This window comes from Pinus tabuliformis, chromosome 2_1 (genome assembly GCF_031772625.1).
Source record: "Pinus tabuliformis cultivar Carrire ecotype Pingquan chromosome 2_1, CPIR1, whole genome shotgun sequence".
NCBI lineage: Eukaryota > Viridiplantae > Streptophyta > Pinopsida > Pinales > Pinaceae > Pinus > Pinus tabuliformis.
Genome location: NC_142299.1, coordinates 802,572,426 through 802,595,141, shown reverse-complemented (window position 1 = coordinate 802,595,141; position 22,716 = coordinate 802,572,426). Strand labels below are relative to the sequence as shown.

Sequence of the window (22,716 nt, the reverse complement as noted above, 5' to 3'; positions counted from 1 at the left end):
GTAAATCCAAGGACCTGCTAGCGTACTCATCATTTGTCATATATCCCATCTTTAGCTAATAAAATTCCTTCGCCCTCTCATCAAAGTATCTTTCTAACAAATATTTCTTCTTGAATAGTCGCTCAAACTCACTCCAAGTCAAATCTTCCTCATGAATATATCTGAGATTCTTCACATATTCCCACCAAATGTCTGCTTTACCTTTGAGACTGAATGCAACCACTCTAGCTTTCTTATTCTCTGATTAGTCATGCAACCTGAAGAATTTCCTCACGCCAAGCAACCATGCCTCTTTAGCCTGTGGTTTCTTCGTCTCTCCATCAAATGTTGGTTGTTTTCCTTTCTTAAACTCATCCGGAAAATATCCCCTATCACTTCTCCTGTAAGGATGATAACGATGACGATCATGATGCCTATCTAAATCAGAACTAGAATAATACTTGTGTCTATCCCCTCTCCTATCTGGAGTGTCCAACAATCTATCGTCTCTAATTATGTCATCTTTATCTGACTTGTGACCACCATGCGACCGACTACCATATGCCCCATTAGTTCTATCCTCATGCTCATAGTTGATCCGACGTGGTCCCTGTCGCTACAAATCTGACAAACTTTGAAGTATTACTGCATTTACCTCTACTTGTTTCTCATGTGCCTATATGATTCTGTCATTATCTGCCTTACAACTCCTTATTTATTCCTTTAAGCTTCTTAGTGTAACTGTCGAATCGAAAGAGTTCCCAACACCATGCTGCTCTTTGGATTCATAGGGAGAGTCTTTGTAGACAACCATCTTGCTAGCCATTTGATATTTCTTCCTGCAAGGTGTATCATGTCAGCTAAACCAAATCACAATAAACCAACGTACCTTAGTATAGCTCGGGGAGGATACCTTGTCTGCAAGATCAACAAATCAGTGTGATACATGTATAACATAATCATGACAACGTATAGGAACTTAATATATAAGCATATGACTATGCAACTTTCATTCTAGCTAGGGTCCAATCATCAATGCACGACCTCATGCATGACAACCACCATCATTACGTCACTATACACTTGACCGTATGCAACCATGAACATGCATAAGCCATGCATAACCATCCAAACATATGCATAAACACGTATGATCAAGCGTGAATGAACGATACTTGAAATCAAACCTACAAGAATGATACATGCGACCAAGCATACAAAAATGTAACCAACAAGCAAGATTGCAATCAAAATACTACAATGATACATGTAAGAAACATAAATCGACATGTAATCAGTCATACACTCACGACGGTGTATTCCACCACAACAACCTCGAGTTTCACATGACGACATCACTACAACTATGAACAACATCATGCAAATGCAAAAAACACATGGAATGCAAGGGTGAGAGAAACACATGCAACTAACATGCATGCATGACCAACACATAGCCCATCCATTCTGAGGGGTGAACTTGGCTCTGATACCACTCTATAACACCCTCCTCCCACATCTACCCAAGCAACTGGCCAACCAGGGTAAACATGCGACGAAAGGCCACTATGATATGATTCAACCTCCTAAGTCACGTTAAGGAAGTGGAACCGATGAAAACACACCATACAGACATTAATCATCAGCTACAGGACCCTTAGGAACCAATCCAATGCTCTAGAAAACTTTCCGTGGGGTCCCACTAAACTTTTGGACAACTTAAGCCTCATTTTCTCTCATGCTAAAGGCATGAGCGCGACCAGAAACCCAAAGTCGCTCTCACAGGTTGCCTGCTAGCTACCAGAGACCAAAAATGTCAGTGTTATGCCAGTGACTCCGAGATTTGAGCCACTTTTTCAGGCCCAAAGCCCAGGTCACCACCCAGAATTGAACCATCTCTTCAAATCATCAAAATAACATGGAAATGACAGTACTAAAGCAATCACTTGTTCAGGACCTTGACTAGACCCCTACTAGCCATGACAAGCATTTCGTCAAACATATTGCAAATGTGTAATCTACATGTATAATTAACAGTTCTGAGCATAGGGGTCTCATACTTAGCTGAGAATCGCTAAGAACCATTGATGCCTCAACACATCAACTGTCATTCCATCCATTAGGTCATAGATACATTGATCATTCAATTACAAGTAAAAACATGATGAGATCCACACATGGTTGCTATCATAAAACACATACATAACCAACATAATAGAGATAGAAATATCAATGAAACCACAACCATATACACCACATTTAATCCACCATAATACTCATAGAAATACTATGAGAAATAACCTTTCATTAATGATGCAAAATCCAAACCCGAGATGGGACTTCCACGTTCCACCCGATCGTAGAATGGCTGAGCCAAATATCTCTTTAGCCATTCACCCTCATGCCATATTCCAAGCATGAATGTGGGATCTCACAGAACACATCAATAAAAAACCATCCAGGGCTTCCAGAGTCTATCCACCTCAACCCATCAAACAATGGTTCCACCTCGCGATTGAACATCACAAACCATCATTAGATCGATCTCTATCCCATCCATCTAGGGCTCAAGAGTGTTTGTTCCAACCAAGGCTCCAAGACTAGTAACTCAACCCACAACTACCGCCGAGCTCTAGAGCGTTTGTCCAACCAAGGCTCCAAGACTAGTAACTCAACCCAAGTTGTTACAGGGCTCTAGAGCGTTTTTCCAACCAAGGGTCCAGGAACTAATAACTCAACCAAAGCTAAGGAAACATGAGAACCAACAAAAAACAAACAATGAAAGTAAACCCACAATCACCATGGCTATTTAGGAAATGGCAAGGCTAGGAAATCCACTGTCAATCCAGGCAATCCTCCATGCCAATGACAAATCACAACGAAGAAACCACATGCATGTGCCATGCATTCCAAAACTACTGAAGGAAACATACATGAAACTTGATACCTGCAAGAAAATATAATATATTTGTTTATCTCGTTGCCTTCTTGCGCTTTCCTGCTCTTCCTTTACCTTCTTGCTCCAAGAATCCAAGTATGCCACACCCACCGAGTGCTCCAAGGAAACTCTAAGTCTCCAATAGTATGAGCGAGAGAGAGAATAATGAGAGAGCTCCAAAATTGAACTAACAAAAGGTTACCAACTAATCCTCAGAAGCCTTTTTATGAATGAGGCCTCTATTTTCTTCATTTTCCTCCTCACATGCAACATGTGACCTTTCCCTCCTTTTCTCCTACTTTCCATTATTTTCATAAATAATTGTGCCAAAAATGTCATTTTGCCTTTCCAAAGCCTTAGCCATTGCCTTTGCCAATTTCCTTAGCCATAACCAATCACAAATGAACCCCGTCACTAGGATTTTGCCCAACATTCAGCTTGGAATAAGTGTCCCATCACCTGTGATTATTATTTTTCCTTTATTTACTTTTATTAAATGGAATTTTCACCAACGCTATTTACATTCTTCTTCTTCTCGTCACTCTAACAGGGGTCATAGGAATACATCTAAGAAGCCATTTTTTAAGCTAGATGTAAAGTTTGATTTACCCACATATAATTGTGAATGTAATGAAGATAAACTAAATAATTGGATTAGATAGATCAAGGTTTATTTCCGGATTCTGCAGATCGAGGAAGATGAGGCAAAGATCCAATTAGCATCTCTTTAGCTGAGTGGCATCGCTCTCATCTGGTGGGAGAGAAAGTTGCAGAAAGGTAGCAAAAACTTGGGTAATCTCCTTTCTTCTTGGTCCAATTTTATTTATGCATTAAAATATCAGTTTTATCCTTTGGGTTATCGACAAAAGGCTTTAATGGAATGGCAATATTTAAGGCAAGGAAAGGGTCAAAATGTACAAAGCTTTACAGAAGAGTTTAGAAAACAAGCATTGAATTTGGGCATTTCGCTTGATTCACCCGAAACTGTTATAACGTATATTGGTCCTTTACATAGTTACATCAAGCATTCTTTGTTATTATTTGAGCCTACTATTATTGATTCGTCCAGTGTGAAGGTCATTCACCTTGAAAGCAAAGGCAAGTATAACAGCCTCGGTGAAAATTTCATGTAATAAAAGTTAATAAAGACAAAATAAGACCACGGGTAAGGGACACTTATTCCAAGTTAAATCTTGGGCAAAGATATCCTAATGGGCATCACTGGATGTGTATTTTGGCTAAGGAAAATTGGAAAAGGCTAAGGCAAAGGCATCAAAAGGAAACAAGGCATTTTTGGCACATTTATTTATGAAAATAAAGGAAAATAGGAGAAAATGAAGGTAAAAGGTCACAGGTTGCATGTGAGATTGAAATTGAAGGAAAATAATGGAAAATGAAGAAAAATAGAGGCATCCTTAATAAAAAAAGCTTATGAGGATTAGTGTGCAAGCTTTTGTCAGTTCAACCTTTTGTCAACTCAAGTTTGGATCTCTCTCATTATTCTCTCTCTCTCTCTCACTCTTGGTCACTTAGAGTTTCTTGGAGCACTCTAGATTTGGATCAAGGAAGGAAAAGCAAGGAAAGGTAAGGAAAGAAAAGCAAGGATCAAGGAAGGAAAGTAGGATCAAGCAACTTCAGCATGAATACTTGCATGCAACTTTTTGCATGTGTGATTTCCTAGCTTGTTTGGACATGCATGGCTTTGCATGTTGGTGTATGGTTCTCTTGTTGTCGGTGACATGGTTTTGTCGAGTTATGACAGTGATTTTCAGCCTATCTTTGCCCTTTTCTGGATGCCATGGTATCAGGATGTTTATTTCAGTTTTGAGCTTTTGTTTGCTAGATGGATTTCGAAATCCGGGAAGGAGGTGGTCTCAAGGTTCATTCCCAAAGGCCTAGGAATCCCTTGACCGGTTTTGGTGGGATACATAGTAAAGCTTGAGGTAGGAGTCTCAGTTTAGGGCCTAATGATCTGAGTTTGGATTACAGTAAACCCTGAGAGACTGGTCTCGGTTTAGGGCCTAGTGATCCAAGATTGAATTGCAATAAGCTTGAGAGAGAAGGAGATGGAAAATTTCTCAAGGATAGTGATGGATTCCAGATGGCATTCGAAGTTCGGTTTAGTTGTGATCGGAGCATCGGTTTTGGTGTGATAACAGTTTGGTGAGGTGGGGGTGGTTTAACCTTTGGATTCCCTTGGTTGTTCTTGGATTGGTTGTTCTATGAAATCCCACATTCATGCTTGGAATATGGCATAGGGGTGACTAGCTGAAAGAGAGATTTTTTTCAACCATGTCTATGATCGGGTGGTACGTGGAAGTCCGAAACCTGATTGATTTGCCTATGATTAATAAAAGCTAAGTTCTCTTACTTTTGTACTTGTTTATATGTGGATTTAATGGCTGTCATATCTCTGATATTTATATGGTTTAATGCTGGTTATAAGCATGATTATGTGATTGGTTCATGTCATGGTTATTTCATGTATTTACTTGTAACTATTAAGTGAATGGATGAAAGACCTAATTGATGATATAATAGTCCAATGGAAAAGGAGGTGATCCTTCTGGTTTTGTTTCATAAGTTCTTTAAGTCATTATGCTATATCTTGTATCCTAGACCTGTAGGTTGCATTGATGCCAAGTGTTTAACATAATGTCAGTCCCGATTGGGGATGCTCAGGCCTAGTCCTAAGGTTGATTTTTGATTTATCAGCATTGTTATCATGTCTTTGATGGATTCTGAAGGTTGTAGCAAGTTATGGGTAAAGGTTGTGATTCTAGGCTAGAAAAATGGCTCAAATCTCGGGGTTGTTGGCACAGGTATGCGGAGAAAAGTCCACAGTCGTTGGCACAGAGGCCTATGAGAGCGACTTTGAGTTGTTGGTCGTTGTCTTTCCTATAGCATGAGAGCAACTTTGGATTAAGAGGCTTAAAACATCAGTGGAACTAAGGGATAGGATGTCTGAGTGGCTGACATGTCTCCTGGGGGTGTAATTGCTGATGTGGATGGGTTTGTTTGATGAGTTACGTCGATTCCATTTCCTTAAGTTCATCAAGGAGATTGAATTCCTTATAGTAACCTCTCTCATCACATGTTTTCCCGGCTGGTTAGCTGTTTGGGTGGACCTGGGAGGAGGGGGTGTTACAAATTGGTATCAGAGCATGGTGTGCTCTCCTTGGGTGAAGGTGCTTGGTCATGCATGCATGTTAGTTGCATGTGTGTCTCTTACACTTGCATTCCATGTGCTTGATGCATTGCATAATGATTGATCATGATTGGAGTAAGGTTTTCATGAGGAACTTGATGTTGATTTTGTGGAATGCATCGTCAGGAGTATATGACTAGTTACATATTGGTGTATGTCGCTTACATGATTGATTATATGTCACTTGATTACATCCTTTTATGCCAGGTGCATTCTTGTATGCTTGATTACATGTATCATTCTTGTAGGTTGGTTACAAGAATTGATCGCTTATGCTCGACTACATGTGTTCGTGCATATGTGTAGTTGATTAGGCATATGTTTAAGAGTCAAAGAATTATCCTTCTATATGAAATCCATCATGGCAAGTATCAAGAGTATCATTTACTAGAGTCAAGGTGCTAGCCTTATTTATAGGATCAAGATGTCCAACGGACGGATGTTAGTCAATCATCAAGTGTATCAATGTATCAATATTAGATAGCCTCATTGTTGAAATTTGATGACTAAAAAGAGTCCTGCAATCCCAGCCCGATTTTAATTTCACCTTATCACTCTCACTCAGTTAAATGCCCTTTCCCATAAACATATATTCAACATATAGAATTCTGGAGATGAATTTTTCAGATTAAAACACATGGGACTGTCAACACATGCTGAAAATAAATATGGACATAAATAGACCAGCAACACACACAAAAATACACACAGATTTTTCGTCAACTTAAACCCAGGCAAAACCCCTTCAATATTCTCCGGCGAAAACTTGTTAGAGAGCTCTTCAAATTTATTTATCTTTCAAGTTTAGGAAAAATACATTTGCAAACAAAACAAAACAACAAAATACAACTCACCTCTTGAGCCCAAAACTCCTTGAAAATTGTGCCCACTTTGCCTCGATTTCCATGCCCACTTGAAGTTGAAAATATGTATTGTATGAATACGGGTTGTACGGGTTGTATTGTATGGATTCCATATGAACTGTATAGATTTTTCAAAAAAAACTCAAAAACTTCTCTCGAATGGCATGCAACTCACAACATTAAATGATGTTCGTATTGTACCTTTTGTTGTCTTCTATGCCTTGATTTTCATGCCCATCTTTGCCTAGAAATCACTCCTTCAGCTTGCTGCAACAAATTTCTCCTTCATAACTTTTCTTCAGCTCTCAGCCTCCTATCTCCAATCTTCTCATGAAGAATGAATGCAGTCTCTCTTTTCTCTTCCCCCTTTTGTTTCCCTAAATGACTTTTGGGCAACCCTAAAATCTAATGGCTCAGACTCATTTAGATCAAGGGTGGGAATAAATGTGCATTTATTTCTTGCTTTCTATTTTTTAACTCAACCATTAAATACACATTGTACTTTATGTCTAAAGTCACTTTTCACTTTATAATTTAACACTGACTTTACCACTTATAAAGTCACTTTCACTTTATAAAGTCACACTTAGGAAAAGAATTATTTTGGACACTTTTACCTAGGTAGAGACTAACCCATGGGAAATCACTTGTCCAAGGTACATTAAAAATCGTCACTCATAGGATTCAAGAAGATCAAAAAATTCAACACCAGGTGCATCATTTCATCATAGATCCAAGTTGATTTCATATGCATGTATGAGCCATCAAAGAAAGAGACATTCTCATCATACCTTTAGGACTTACCTAGCCATCAATGTTACAGCTGAAATACAACATACCATGCATACCTTGTGGCATTCAAATACCTGTGCACCTCTTCATAGGCAGTTTGTAGTGCTTGTGACCTTTTCATCAAGTACCTCTTTACCTCTTTCTGGATCTAGCCATCTTTCCTGCATCTCAAATGATCCTCAAGAGGGATCCACTTATCACCTCATCAAGGAGGTTAGAAACATCTATATACTCAAATACATATGCAGGAAGTATAAGTAATAAACATAATCATCAGATCCATAGGACTAAACAAAAGTAAGAGGCATCATACATTTAGATATACTTATCTTCAATGAGAGGTCATCCTCTTCCTCTTGAACCAATCTTCAAGATCCATAAAAGTCCATGGTCCATATACCAATGATTCCTTCAGTTATCCAACCAGGCCTGTTAGGGATTATCCCATCTAGGGCTTTATCAAATCTTTATCAAGTGCTTGATCATCTTCACATCAACCATCTAGGTTCCATATCTCATATTGTTTCCATAAACCAAGGTTTTCTCTCTAACCCTAACCTTATAGAATCCTTCAAACCCTAATAATCAAGTTTCCTATGGTTTTCTTCAAACCCTAGAATTCTTTTAGGTCTCCACCATCCACTTCTTGCTTCCATCAAAGGTGTCATTATCAAGGTTATCTCCATGGATTTTTCTTCAGCCCACCCTTTGATACCATGTTGATTTTTCATAGGGCTACATTGTTCTTTGCTTTGATAATTGCATTTCTTTATTAATACATTACGTCACCCCATATCACCATTACATTATTCATATCTATACCATTATTCATCAGAATATGCAATTATATAGAAAGAACAACAACATTATCATCATCATCAATGCAGTGGAACATAAAGGAAGAAAATCATGCACACACATAGAGACACCAGGATTGGTCTGAGACCGAGGCAAAACCCACTATGGGGGAAACCCTTGCAAATCTTCTTCTTCTTAGATCGTCATCAAATGATTCAACAAAAGAGAGTACAATGATCCATAAATTTATCTATGCAACAAAACAACTATGATATCCATGAAACAAGTCTAATCATGGTTATAATCAAAACCCTTATTCCGATGGTTGTAATGTGTTGTCACTGATTGTAATCAACTGTTGGATACTATTGAACACTGTTGTCACTGAGCGGAATCTTTGGAATACTGAAATATCATCTTTGAGTCCTGGATGCATGGAGGAGTAGTTGTGCGAGCGTCTATAACAATCCTGGACACTCTTTGTGAACTATGTATCAACATCTATGGTAGCATGGATGCTCCCTAAACCATTATGTGCATGCGTTTGAGGACCAACTCACCATATCTGCTCCAAACCCCCCAGACGCTTTCTTCCAGTTACCATGCGCGCGTCTGGAACAGCCTGAACACTCTAAGGACCACTCTATGCGAGCATCCAGGGACCGATACCTCCAGTTCTGCCTCTAAAACCCTGGACTCTCCCAAAGGCTTCTGTGTCAGTGTCTAGGGCTCTCTGGACGATGTCTTGACCATTGCGTGTCAGTGTCTAGGGACTAAAATGCCCAGTTCTGTGCCAGCGTCCAGGAATCAAAAAACCATTGATTAGTGTGAGCTTCATCCCTGAGATTTTGAACCCTTACGCAAACTTCCTCCAACAAACTTATGCAAACCAAGACAATAAGAGAATAGAAGGTGGCTTGATCAATGTGTCCAAATGAGCTTGAGGTCTCTTCTATTTATAGGCTTTCATGAGGGTCAATTTGGGGTTAGGCCGACCTGTCCAATTTAACATGTGCCAATTTAACATGTGCTTAGGGCTGACATAACCCAATATACATGAGTGAATAAATAAATTCAAGAACCAACGTTCACTTGTCTAAGTAAGGTGATCTTTAGGTCGATTTTGGTCCTCTCGAAATTTAGAGGAATCTAATGCAATCATCATCTCAGTCATTTGAGTTGTCCAAGGTAGAATTTGACCGCAATTGCAAAAATTAACACCAAGTATATCCTAAAGAGTCAAGACTAGGGTGGTGTTTATTTTGTGATGTTGAATGCACCACAATGAAAATTATTTTCAAACAACATGTATTTGTAGAAAGCACCAATGCAGACTTAGAAAAGTAAAGAAAGCCTCATGCGATCGAAAGAAGCCATAAACCCTGATTGGGCATTGTTCTCTTTGTGAGATTGATTGCAAAACCTTAGAAATAGTTACAAAGTTTATATATTGGGGAATAAGAAGCATTTGATGTTAGATTTCAACATGAACCCTAAATAGAGCATCATGAGAAGATGAAAAAGATGGACAATTAAGCATTGCATCAACGATAATATTGAGACATGGTACCCATTTAAAAAAAAATAGAAATTCTAAAGTCTTTTTATAGGTGACTACTAAGAGTAAGAAAGGCCTCATTTTGGATGCTGACAAATCATGCATTTCTACACTAGTTGGGAAAACAAGCATTGATAATCATTTTTCATCTTGTGATCCAATATAAGCCAAGATGAATTTGAGAGGTCACAAGAAAAACTAAATCAAATTTGGAGAAGAGGGTCAAAACGTAAGTGATTAAAATATTTGCAAAGACACTAGATGGTTATAAAGATTTTAAAGTAATTTGTAGATGCAACCAAAAAGAAGAAAGATTCCCAAAATAACATGGCTGAAAGTGAACAAACTCTTCTTATAAAAAAATTCTTCTCTATAGCAACAATGGAAAACTAGAAGCTCGCTCCATAGGATTGTGACTTTTTGTGACTTTTTAGATGAGCTTTGGGGTAAAGTTGGATTTGGAAGTGTATGGATGTAATTTGTATGAGTTGAGTGAAGGACAACACTCTTTTCTAGTTTTTTTGTTTGTTTTGGAATTGTTATTTTTGAATGACGTTTATTTAGGAACCTCTCTGTCTTAGGAATACACAAAATATTGGAAGAATCATAAAATCTCATTTTCCATATACATATATTATAGGTGAAAGTATGTATAAAGATGCCTATGTCATTTATTTTGAACAAAGATGTGAAAATAATATTTGTTGTAACATGAATGGTGTCAACAAAAAAAGATAAAAAGAATTCAAAGGTTAGTCCGAGCAAAAACATGACTTACAATAAAAATTGTAAAATAGCTTCTTAAAATTGTCAAGAGATTTAAAGAAGCAAACAATGTTAAAAGTTAAATTATTGTAATCTAGCTTACAAAAGTTTAATTTTCCAAAACATATTATCCATATTATAAAGGTTTAATATAATTATGAGAATATTGATATTACGTATTTGGAAAAGAAAAACAAAAAACTCAAAATAACATATTCCTAATTACAATAAATGTAGAAAAATGAATGGTTTATTTTTTAATAACCTCCTTCTTTTTCCGTACAATTTATGACCATCATAAGTTATGAATAAAGGAAAATGGAGATGACATTAAATCAAAAACATATACAAAAATCAGATACAATGAAAAAAAAATTAAGTTAATATTATTGATATTCAGTACCTAATTAAAAAATCAATAAAAACTACTATTCTCAAAAAAAAACAAATATAAACTAGAAAATTACTTCTTCAAAAATCTCATCCTTGAAAAAATATAACATTCATTTATTTAAAAAAAAAATGAAACAAACACCAATTATACTAAACTTATCCTGCAGCAACAGCGATTAAACTGGTGATTCTAGGAATTACAGAGATTGGCAGTGTCTTTCACTTGCTACGAAGACAAAATTAAAACAATTAAATAGGATTAAAACAATTAAATAGGTTTTCTAGTTTTTAAGGATATTTGTTTACAATAATTTAAGGCAAAATTGTTTCAGTAAAAAAATATCAACTCTTAAAAAAAAAAAAAATCTCCCTTAAAAGTTCTTCGACTATTAAAATATTAAAAAGGTGTTTTTACATATATATTGTGTCATCAATATATATGCTTAAAAAAAATTACAATAACCTTAAAAGCTAGACGATTGAGACATGAACAAGTGTTCTAACATAAGTCACAAGTGTTCTAACATAAGTGGTAAGTGTCATAAACTAGCAATTGTCCCCAAAGGTACAAAGAGAAGCCGATAGACTTTTTTTTTTTTCAGAAGAAAAAAACAGTATTTTCATTCATATGAATATATCATAAGAAAACATCTAAACCAGATTGTAGCGCAAGGAACATCTACAATGTAGTATCCAAATCTAACCGAACAGGTTTGCCCAGAGTCCTATCCTCATCAAACCTGTAGCATCCGCATCAATACAAAAAGATAGAGGAAGAGTGAAATAGAAACAGAGAAGCCGATAGACTTATGAAGTTGGAATTGTTGAATTTCTATAAAAGATTAAAAAGTACAGGTATTTTTCTAAAAAATATTAAAAATAGAAAATAATGAATATTGGAAACCACATAATTAAAATCTCAATTGTATTGTCAATTTGGGTATTGGTTAACTTTTATACAAACATATTTCCACAATTGCAACTCTTCTCTAACATTTATATTCTTCCTGAAACCTACCACACCAGTGCAGTGCAATAAGAAATATTTTAAAGAAAGGTTGAGAAATCTTTCTTTATATATAAATATATATGTTTTGAATTTATTTAAAAATGAGCAATTTGTATCAAATCTATCTGTGCTTGTCCCAATAAGATACAATTTTGATATTTCATTTACTTAATTATTCATAAATCTTTTTAATATTTCTACTCATTATTTGTTCACAATGGGCAGTGCAGACCATTGTCACTATGAAGCTCTAACAAACTGTATAATTCATACAGCTAGGCAATAATTCTTAAGCAAATGCTATGAACTTTGCATGGTCTTTCCATAAAATTGACTGTACCAAAAAAGAGATCCATAGATTTAGAGAAGCCTACACCACTGATTGAGAAAATCAATTCATGAAACTCTTCACGAAACTTCATTTCTAATTTTTCATTTTTCAATTCCCGTAGTGACATGTAGCATATTTCCTTCAGGTTGGCATCTCCTCACATATCACCTTAAGAGGGGATTGAGAGAGTGTGAAGTTCAACAATTGTTTTTGTGGAATTCTGAATTAGGCTCTTAAATATATTAAAGTAAATTTTATAAACCACTGCCATTGTACATAATTGAATTAAATGTAAACTTTATAAACCACATACATATTGTAAGTAATCTTAAAATTAACGTGTAAAGAAAGCCTATAACATGTGTAAAGAGGGCGAACTATATGGCTTCCATGTCCGTGGGTCGCGCGCTGGAGATGGTTCTCTCCTGCCCCCGCCTCTGAAGCCCTGCTCGTCCCCGTCGAGCCTTGGCAGCCCTGCTGCCGGGCTTGCTGGCCCTTCCGAGCTCCCTCCGCTGCGCCCTTCTGCTTTCCTGGGCCTCCTGCCCGTTTTTTGCGTTTGGCTCGCCCTGTGGTAGCCCCCCGTCGCTGCTCTTTTTTTCTGGGCCTCCTGCCCTCTCCCTCTCGCTTTTGCCTGAGCCCTCTTTTCAATGGATCCTCACGATCCATCCCAGCCCGATTTTGAGAAAGCCTTCGCTTCTCTCGTCCCCGAAGATAATGCTGAGCGGATTCGACCTTCTGCCTCCAAATTTATCAAAAAGCTTGATGAAATCCCAGAAATTCCTCTTCCTCTCTCTCTACCAAGGAGATCTGCTGTAGCCCTAGCTGAGCGCGGTTTGGTTGGCCAGTTCACGGGCCTTTGGCCCTCCCCTCGAGCTGTACAACGATGGGTGGAAAGAAATTGGAACGCCATGGTCCAAGGGAAAATTGCCATAAGGTTCTGCGGCAGAGGATTCTATACATTCCTTTTTGAATCAATAGATGATCGCAATCTTATATTCAGGAATGGGCCATATTTTATGGATTCAAGAGGTCTTTATCTCAATCGTTGGACCCCGGGCTTTGATCCTGAAATGGATGTTCCCAATGCTGTCCCTGTTTGGGTTCGTCTTCCACATCTGCCGCTTCACTGCTGGGCCGATGAAACTGTACGAGCAATAGGAAATGCTATAGGTAAATATGTGGACAGATCTGAACCAAAGGAAAATATGTATGCATGCGCGAGGATTTGTGTGGAGGTAGACTTGGGCAAAGGTCTTCCAGAGGCAGTCAAACTCAGAGTGGATCAGTGGACGCATATTCAGCAGGTGGACTATGAACAACTCCCCTTCAAGTGTAAGGTATGTCACGAGTATGGTCATTTTGCGAATAGGTGCCCTAAATCTAAACCAGAAATCAATAATACTATGTCTGAAACTCAAGAGGAAGAATGGGAAGTAGTAAGGAAAAAAAAGAAGTCCAACCCTCCCCCCGAGTCCAAAGAACCTCTCTCCGGAACCCATCTCTCCTCCCCTGTCTTCCCCTCATCCTCCAACCCCTTTGGATCTCTTGCATCAGAGGAACCTCCTTCACCCCCCCTTCCCCCATAGGCCCCAGAACCTCCCCCTCCTCCCCCCACTGTGCTTCCCCTCCACTCTCTGCTGATAGGAGCTTATCCAAAAATAAATCGAAAGTGACCAATGATGGCCCTCATTCTGAACAGCCAGTATTGACCCGCATTGAGCCCCCCTTGGTCTCTTCGAATCCAACTCAGTCAGTTCCCGGACTGTAGCCTATAAGAACTACCAGAAGTTCCTCCAAAGATCTTGGTGCATCCGGTGACATCTACAAGAAATCTGGGCCAGGCAGAAAATCAGCCAAGCAGCACCGGGAAGAAAGTTCGCAAAAGGACATAGCTCTAGGGATTCAAACCCCTATGGACTCCTTCATTACAGGTTCCCAAGAGAAAGATACAGCAACCAAAGAACTTGAGAGGCGAGCACCTCCTCGATCGAATGTCTTATGATGAAGCTTTTATCTTGGAATAGCAGGGGTATGGGGCACCCCTCCAAAACAGCGGCCCTAAGAGATCTTCTTCATTCAGAAAGCCCTGAAATCGTTTTACTTCAGGAAACCAAACAAAATCAGAATGATATGCAGACAATCATTGAATCTCAAAAATCCTTCATAGGGATCAGTAGCAATTCCAGAGGAGCCTCTGGAGGAATCACCACTATGTGGAAAAAGCAGCATTGGAATTGTGCATCTTCAGTCATCAACTCAAATTGGATCAGGACCAACCTCGTCAACAAAGAAGAAAACTGTGATATTATCATTTATAATATCTATATCCCCAACCATTTTCGGGAAAAGGAACAATGCTGGAAGGAATTGAAGCAGGAAATAGATAAGGAGCAGAATACAAATCTTATCCTTGCGGGAGATCTCAATTTAATTCTCCACGCGAATGAGAAAAGGGGGGGTGCCTTCACCCCAGATCCTTTTAGAAGGCAGCTAGAAACCATCATGGCGGAAGTCGAATTGCTGGACATTATACCAAAGAATAGAAAATACACGTGGAACAATAGACGTCTGGGACCAGGTAACATTATGGAAAGGCTGGACAGAATCTTGATCAATGTTTCTCTTCTTTCCTATTTTGCTGCAGGTCATACCAAAATTCTAAGCGCTACAGCTTCAGATCATTCTCCCATCCTTCTAACGTTGGACGCACATGCCAACCTGGGACCAATCCCTTTCAGATACAATCCATTATGGAAAGAAAGCCCTGAGGCTGAATCTATTATAGCAGAAACATGGAAGAAACATGTTGAAGGATCCCCAAATTATATTTGGGAAACTAAAATTCGAAACATAAGGAAAGCACTTAAGGATTGGGCAAAAACTAGCTACCAAGAACCAGAAAAAATCAAAGGAAAATTGCAGCAGAGTTTGGAAGAGATACAAAAAAAAATAGAAGAACAAGGATTCACTAATCAGCTCAAAGACAAGGAATGGGAAGTGCAGGAACAACTCACTCAAATTAAGAGAGCAGAAGAAGTCAAATGGAGGCTTAAGTCGCGAGAAATATGGTTAAAAGAAGGGGACAAAAATACAGCATACTTCCACAAGCAGGCCACTGTAAAAAAATCAAGAAACATTGTAACCACTATCATTGATAGTCAAGGCAGCAGGCATGACGATCAGGAATCTATCAAAAGGGCAGCCTTCCATCACTACAAGAACCTACTCACTGAAAATCAAGACGCTAGGGACTACACGGCCTTTCTCCAACACCTTCCAAGGAAAATCTCGGCTGAAGAAAATGAAAGGATGAATAGAGAAATAACTGAGGAAGAGGTTAAAAAAGCTATCTGGACTCTTCAACCAGACAAATCTCCAGGGCCAGATGGCTTCTCAATTAATTTTTACAGAGACCACTGGCATTTGATAAAAAAAGATCTGGTAAAGATGATTAAAGGAATACAAAGAAAAAAGAAAATGGGGGGGTTCACTAATTCAACAAATCTAGCCCTCATCCCCAAGGAATCCAGGCCCACCTCCTTTTCCAGGTTCAGACCTATTTCCTTGTGCAACACTTCTTATAAGATCTTTGCAAAAATCATAGCTGCTAGACTTCAACCTGTGCTTCCTTCTATCATATCTGAAAATCAGGGCGGCTTCATGGCTAACCGGCAGATTCATGACTCCATCTCCTTGGTTCAAGAAGCTATCCATTCTAGTACCTCCAGACAAGAGAAAGGTTTCGTTCTCAAGCTAGATCTAGCCAACGCATTCGACCGAGTCAGACACTCCTTCTTGTACGCTGTCATGGGAAAAATGGGCTTCAACTCTGAATTCATAAGCACCATCGCTGCATGCATCACTGGCCCTTGGATCTCGCCTCTCATCAATGGCCGCCCCTGTGAATACTTTCAATCCACAAGAGGTCTAAGGCAAGGATGCCCTCTCTCACCCTATCTTTTCATCATGATGGCGGAATCCTTCAGCAGCAACCTTGATTACAATCGAAGAGTAGGCCTCATCTCGGGCATCAAGTATGGGAATGGAGTTAAAAATATCAATCATTCACAATTCGCTGACGATACTTTGCTAATTGGCGGGGCCTCCACCACAATAGCAAGGCGCTTCAAATCTATTCTTGACCAATTTATGGAGTGCTCTGGAGGAGAAGTCAACTTTCAGAAAAGCTGCATCTATGGATGGAACATCTCTAATCAAACAGCTCACAACATTGCCAATATATTTGGAGTAGCCCACAAAGAAACCTGGGACCACTTCACATATCTAGGGATGCCAGTTACTTTGGGCGTCCTTAAAGCATCTACCTGGAGTGAAGTAATTGACAAAGTCAAAAGAAAGGTGCAGCAATGGGGAACTCAATGGCTCAACCCAGCGGGTAGATTAATCTTGCTTAAATCAGGTATTTCCTCCTTACCATTATACCGCTTTACTCTTTATCAAGCTCCAGCTTCTTTCCACAACAAGTTAGAAATTGCTCTCCGTAATTTTTTATGGCAAGGAGGGAAACAAGATAAAAATAGATTCAATTTGGTCAATTGGAGAAATGTAATCCAATCTCCAGACAGAGGTGGATTGGGAATCAGAATGCCTAAATTACTGAATCTTGCCTTTGGGATTAAAATGGCTTGGAGACTCATCAGTGAACCTAAAGCCTGGTGGAAACAGGTTCTTGAATGCAAGTATCTTTCAGACAGCAGGCAAAGATTACTTGAATCTGATATTCCAGCAAGGGACTCCACTAAAATATGGCAACTTTGTAAGAAAGCAATTCCCATTCTTGTCCAAAATACTTCAAAAATTCCAGGGGATGGGAGCAGCATTAATTATGCCACTGATAAAATTATGGGTTTTCAACCTATAAATTCTGTAGAAGAAGCCATTCCCATTATTATTTATCTGCATAGTAAGGGCATCCAGAGGCTGGATCAAATCTCAAAATGGGACGAGGAGAGCGGAGCTTGGCTTAGCTGGGAATTTCCGGTCATTCCTCCACACTTGGACTCTAGCTTGCAAGCCCTCATTAAAAATCTCCAAAATAGAGCTCCTATTAAAAAAGGAGCTCTAGATGGGCTCAGATGGGACCCCACGGGCTCAGGGTATACCATTAAATCTGGCTATCAATTCATCTGCAATAGCACTTATCAAGCTCCGGTCTGGAATCAATGGCGAATAATCTGGAAATCTGAGGCCATCCCAAAGGTCAAATTCTTCATCTGGCTGTTGCTTAAAGGGAAAATTCTCACCTCGGAAAATTTAAAAAAAAGAGGGATATATGGTCCCTCAATCTGTCCTAACTGCTGCTCTGAGGAGGAAACCATCCACCATCTTTTTCTTGAATGTGCCTTTGCGAAGAGATGCTGGACTATTATGGCCAAACTTGGCAATATAAACTGGCAGCCCCAGCAAAACATTGCTGAGACAATACATTATTGGAGAAGGAATTGCCCCTGGAAAGATAAGCGGAGCAAGATTGTCAAAAGAACCTGGGACATCATCCCACACAACCTTCTCTGGAAAATCTGGCTCACTAGAAACAAAAAAATTTTTCAAAACCAAGAAGGCAATGTTAGAATAACATGTAGCAGTGCTCACCTTCTAGCGCAGGAAACGATAGTAGTCAAATGCTCAGGCATCATTAAAATTACTGATTACACTACTGAGGAAAGGATCATGATCAGTCATATTCTAGATAGTACAGGCCATCATCATAGTATTCAGAGAAGGAGCGCGAATCCTAACCACAAGATCAAACAATGGGAAATAAGGCTCTCATCTCAGGAATTCAAGAGATGGATGACGAGCAATAACTGTCCAATTTTACTCTTTGACGGGGCCTCTAAGTCCAATCCAGGACCAGCAGGAGCAGGAGGAGTTATTCTAGATGAGAAAGGAGAAGAAATAAGTAGCTATGAATGGAGTTTAGGAGTCAAAACTAACAATATTGCGGAGGCTCTTGCTCTGTTCCAAGGTTTGCTGCAACTTCAAAAAAGGGGTATCAAAAAGGCAATCGTGCTAGGAGACTCTTCGATTGTCATCGGATATATGAATCATCACAGGCCGTCATCAAATAGCAGCCTCCAACAACACCTCTGCCGCATCAATCTCCTCATCGATTACTTCAGTACAATTCGGTTCTATCATATTCTGCGCACACACAATGGGGCAGCGGACAGTCATGCTAATAAAGCCGTCGGATATCGAGAGGGAACCCTAAGGCACAATCAGCAATCCTTCTTCCAGCCTCTGCCATGAATCTAGTGAAATCTGACAATCCCCAAGCGCGCAATCCCAACAAGCGTGCGGGGGGTATGGTGACTACAGTTTTCGGGCACTCGAAAAGCCCAATCAATCAGCTACAGAATACGATCAGCAATCCATTGGTAATCCCAAGCAAAACTCATAATCGTAGAGGACTGACCAAGGATCTCACTGCCTCAGACAATCGTCCCAGAAATCCCACAAAATACTTTATCTCTGCAGAGAATCGGTCTTCTGATAAGAATTCAGGATGCCGCAGTCGGATTCAATCCTTAAATAGGAGAGCAGATCCTCATATCTTACAGCATAACGTCCAAGAGCATCTCTGTGAAGTCGAAGGAAGCAACCAGGGCCAGCTGCGACATAGAAGATGTGCCTTGGTATCGAACTTATTTCCCCTGCTTTTTATTTCGCTAACCTATCTATTGGACTCTTACAGGAACAGAACTAAAGGATTGATCAAGAGCTTCAGAAGCCCTCTTTCTATACCCACCGCTCCTCTCTCAGCTCATTTGCTGATCGTCGACCCTTGGCTCTCCATCCCGCCCCCCTCTCTTGCTCCTTCCTGGCTACTTTCCCCCTTCTCTTTTCCTTTCCATTATACAGAGCGTCATCTCTCAGATCTGCCCTCTCTCTTATCCTCGAAGTTGAGACTTGGGCTCTCGAACTCCCTCTGTTGCAGTTTATTCTCTATCAGATCCGACATCAATCCGTGGTCCCCTTTTCCTGGTAACCTCTCGGAGCCCTTAGGCTGTTCTTGTGATTCTGTTTTTTTTAAAATCAATCCTTTCTCCGTGATGGCGCGTGATGAGCAATGTTTTCACTGCCGAGACCTTCAAGCGGAATTCGACGAGGTCAGAGCTCAACAGCGAATTCTGGAAGATCAAGTGCGAAATATTGAAGCTAGGCACGCAGAAAAGATCCATTGTCTGGAAGGAAAATTTGAGGAGCAGTTCAGAAATCTCCATGCTAAGTACCGTACAGAAATGGAGTTGTTTCTCCACAGGGTTCACTCGCTTCAGGATCAGTTCAACGGGCTTAGCAATAGATGCATCCATGCTGAGGAATCATTGGCAATTTTAAGAGACATTTTGGAAGCCAAACAGAAAGCAAAATCAACTTCTTCAAGCGTCAATCCAATGGAAGCAGATCAGCACCCAGAGGACTCTACTGCGAGGAATATCAGTCATATTTCCATCGATTAAATCATGTATTGCAAATGCAAATTTTTGTGTCTTCAGTTCGTCCGAATCTATAGTAGTACTTGCTCTTTAGTAGTCCGAATTTTGAGAATCCAGCTCAGGGATAGGGACCTCATTCTCTATCCTTGGATTTGTAATGCTCTTGCAGCAAACTATGTATGGCTTTATGCCTTAGCACTTTTTTCAATCAATACATAGCATCCGAATTTGTTAAAAAAAAAAAAAAAAAAAAAAAAAAACATGTGTAAAGAGGGCTGTTAGGATTGATAAATTGAAAATATGGTTTTTTTTTTTTAATCAATATATTAAATTTTAGGTTTTTTAATACACAATTTAAGTTTTTTAGTGTATTAAATTTAAGTTTTATAGTATAATTTTATTTATTTCTAATTGATAATTATATATATGGTGAAGGTAGGCAGGAATAAAAAAATTGTAATTCTTTTATTTCTTGTCATTTTCAAGTTTTTTAATGTATTAAATTTAAGTTTTATAGTATAATTTTATTTATTTCTAATTGATAATTATATATATGGTGAAGGTAGGCAGGAATAAAAAAATTGTAATTCTTTTATTTCTTGTCATTTTCAATTTTTTATAGTAGATTTTAATTCATTTTATTCAAAATTATAATGTAAAATAATAAAAAAAAAAAATTATATTTATGAGTTTAATAATTTTTTGGGCATATAATATAATATTAATTTCATTAGTTAAACAATTATCAATGTACCGAGTATAATTATTGAACAAACAATTAGTATTACCACATCAGCTAAATATAGTTAGTCACAAAATTCTAAGAAATATTTAGTCATCCATAAATATAAAAACAAACAAACAAACAAACAAAAAAACATGGAAATTAATTTAATCTATAAATAATTATAGAGAATATGTTAAAATTAAGTTCTAAGTGATAAAAACTGAACAAAAACTTATTATATTAAAGATACTTTGCTCTTTTAAATAAAAATACATTTATATTAAAAATAATTTGCTCTTTGAAATAAAAATGCATTGTATTCAACAAATACAAAAGAAAAATATATTTATTTAATACACATATTTGCATAAAAAAATAAACCAATTTTTAAAAATCAAATAAATAAACTACCTAAAACAATTTATTTCTTTAATAAATCCTCTTTTCCCATATTTCAGAAAAAGTGGAATCAATACCTCTATTCTTTTGTCTTTACGTTTCAATTGTTAGTCAAGACTCAATATGAGATTTATGAATTTAACTGCAACGTAATATTTACAGCAATTTCTGTTTTTTTTGTTTTTGTTTTAAATTGAGACACAAGATAACATCAATCTTTATTCAAATTCAATTATAAATAGCCTAATTTTCTATATATAAGAATTATAAGAGACTTTTAACAACTTTTGAACGCTTTTCCTTTAAAACTCTCTTCCAAAGGTATGAGAGGTTTCAGAGCTAGTATAATCTCATAACTCCTTTTAGAAGAGCACAAATTTCTTCTTGAAATGTTTTTTCAATCATAATTTAGATAGAAATTAAATTATAAAATACATATAAGACTTTATACACAATGATACGAGGAATCAATCGAGTAGTGCTCGTCATTCATTTATGGTTGAATTAAGGGTTTAGAAACATCCACGTGTACCTTATCAGGTTTTATAAAATCAGAAGTAAAATCATCGAGTTAGGAATATAAACAGAGTTCAGCAAGTGCATGCAATCATTGCCACAATTCACCTCCTTTACCCTGTCTTGATTGTCTTACACTTGTAAAACATTTTCAGCATGGTTTTCTAAAAAAATACATAAGCTTTTCCATTTCATGTCCTAAATTCTGCAAAATAATCAAAATAATTTTCCTTACTAAAATATAAAGAAGTCACACCGCATTTACCTGGACATACCGGAAGATTCGGAAGAGTTTGATATTCGGGATTATCTTGCTGAGGAGGAACAGCGGCCGACCTCGGGCGGAAAGGTTGGGATATGGAAGCGGAGTACTGCTCCATTGGACGCCAGGGGAGATACAGAGGAGGATTCGGAAGACTATGAAGAGGATGAGGGTAACAGGCGTGGAAGGAGTCGAGGTCGTCGGGGTCGAGGGAGCGTCAGGAGCAGAGGGAGGCCTGCAGGCAGTGGAGGGAGCCGAACAAACAGAGCAGCGCATGAGGAAGGTTCAGTCAGTGGGGTCAGCGGTAGGAAGAGAGGAAAAAAGGATATGAGGAGGAAGTTACAGGAGGCAGAGGAGGCCTATATTAATGAGACCAATCCTAACATTCAGCGAATTATCGATCACCTCGAGGAAGAGGCAATGCAGGAACAATCTGAACCTGAAATGGAAGATTGGGAGAGTTTCCTTCCTGACCCGGGACACACTAGAGGGAGAATGTCCCTTTATAAGCAATCATTACATGTCTACTGGGGTATGAAGAGATTACTCGCCAAGGCTATGGAACAAGTGGCATTTGAAATGGTGGAGCTGGCTCAAGGAATGCCCACCCTTAAAAGAGAACTGAAGAATATCCAAATGACTCTTCTCATGCAGGATAGGAAGATGGACAAGCTGGTGCAGCTGTTTAAAGCAAGCGGAATAGCGGTTAAAGCAGAAA

General features: G+C 38.5%; 1 protein-coding gene across 1 annotated transcript; it reads left to right on the top strand.

Annotated features, from left to right (window-relative positions):
• The first annotated feature begins 13,281 nt into the window (after positions 1-13,281).
• Positions 13,282-18,907, top strand: LOC149203001 (uncharacterized). The gene is made up of 3 exons (XM_089401746.1): positions 13,282-13,971; positions 14,741-17,054; positions 17,217-18,907. Exons 1-3 carry the CDS (start codon positions 13,282-13,284, stop codon positions 18,905-18,907), a joined length of 4,695 nt encoding a protein of 1,564 aa, XP_089257872.1.
• The last annotated feature ends 3,809 nt before the right edge of the window (positions 18,908-22,716 follow it).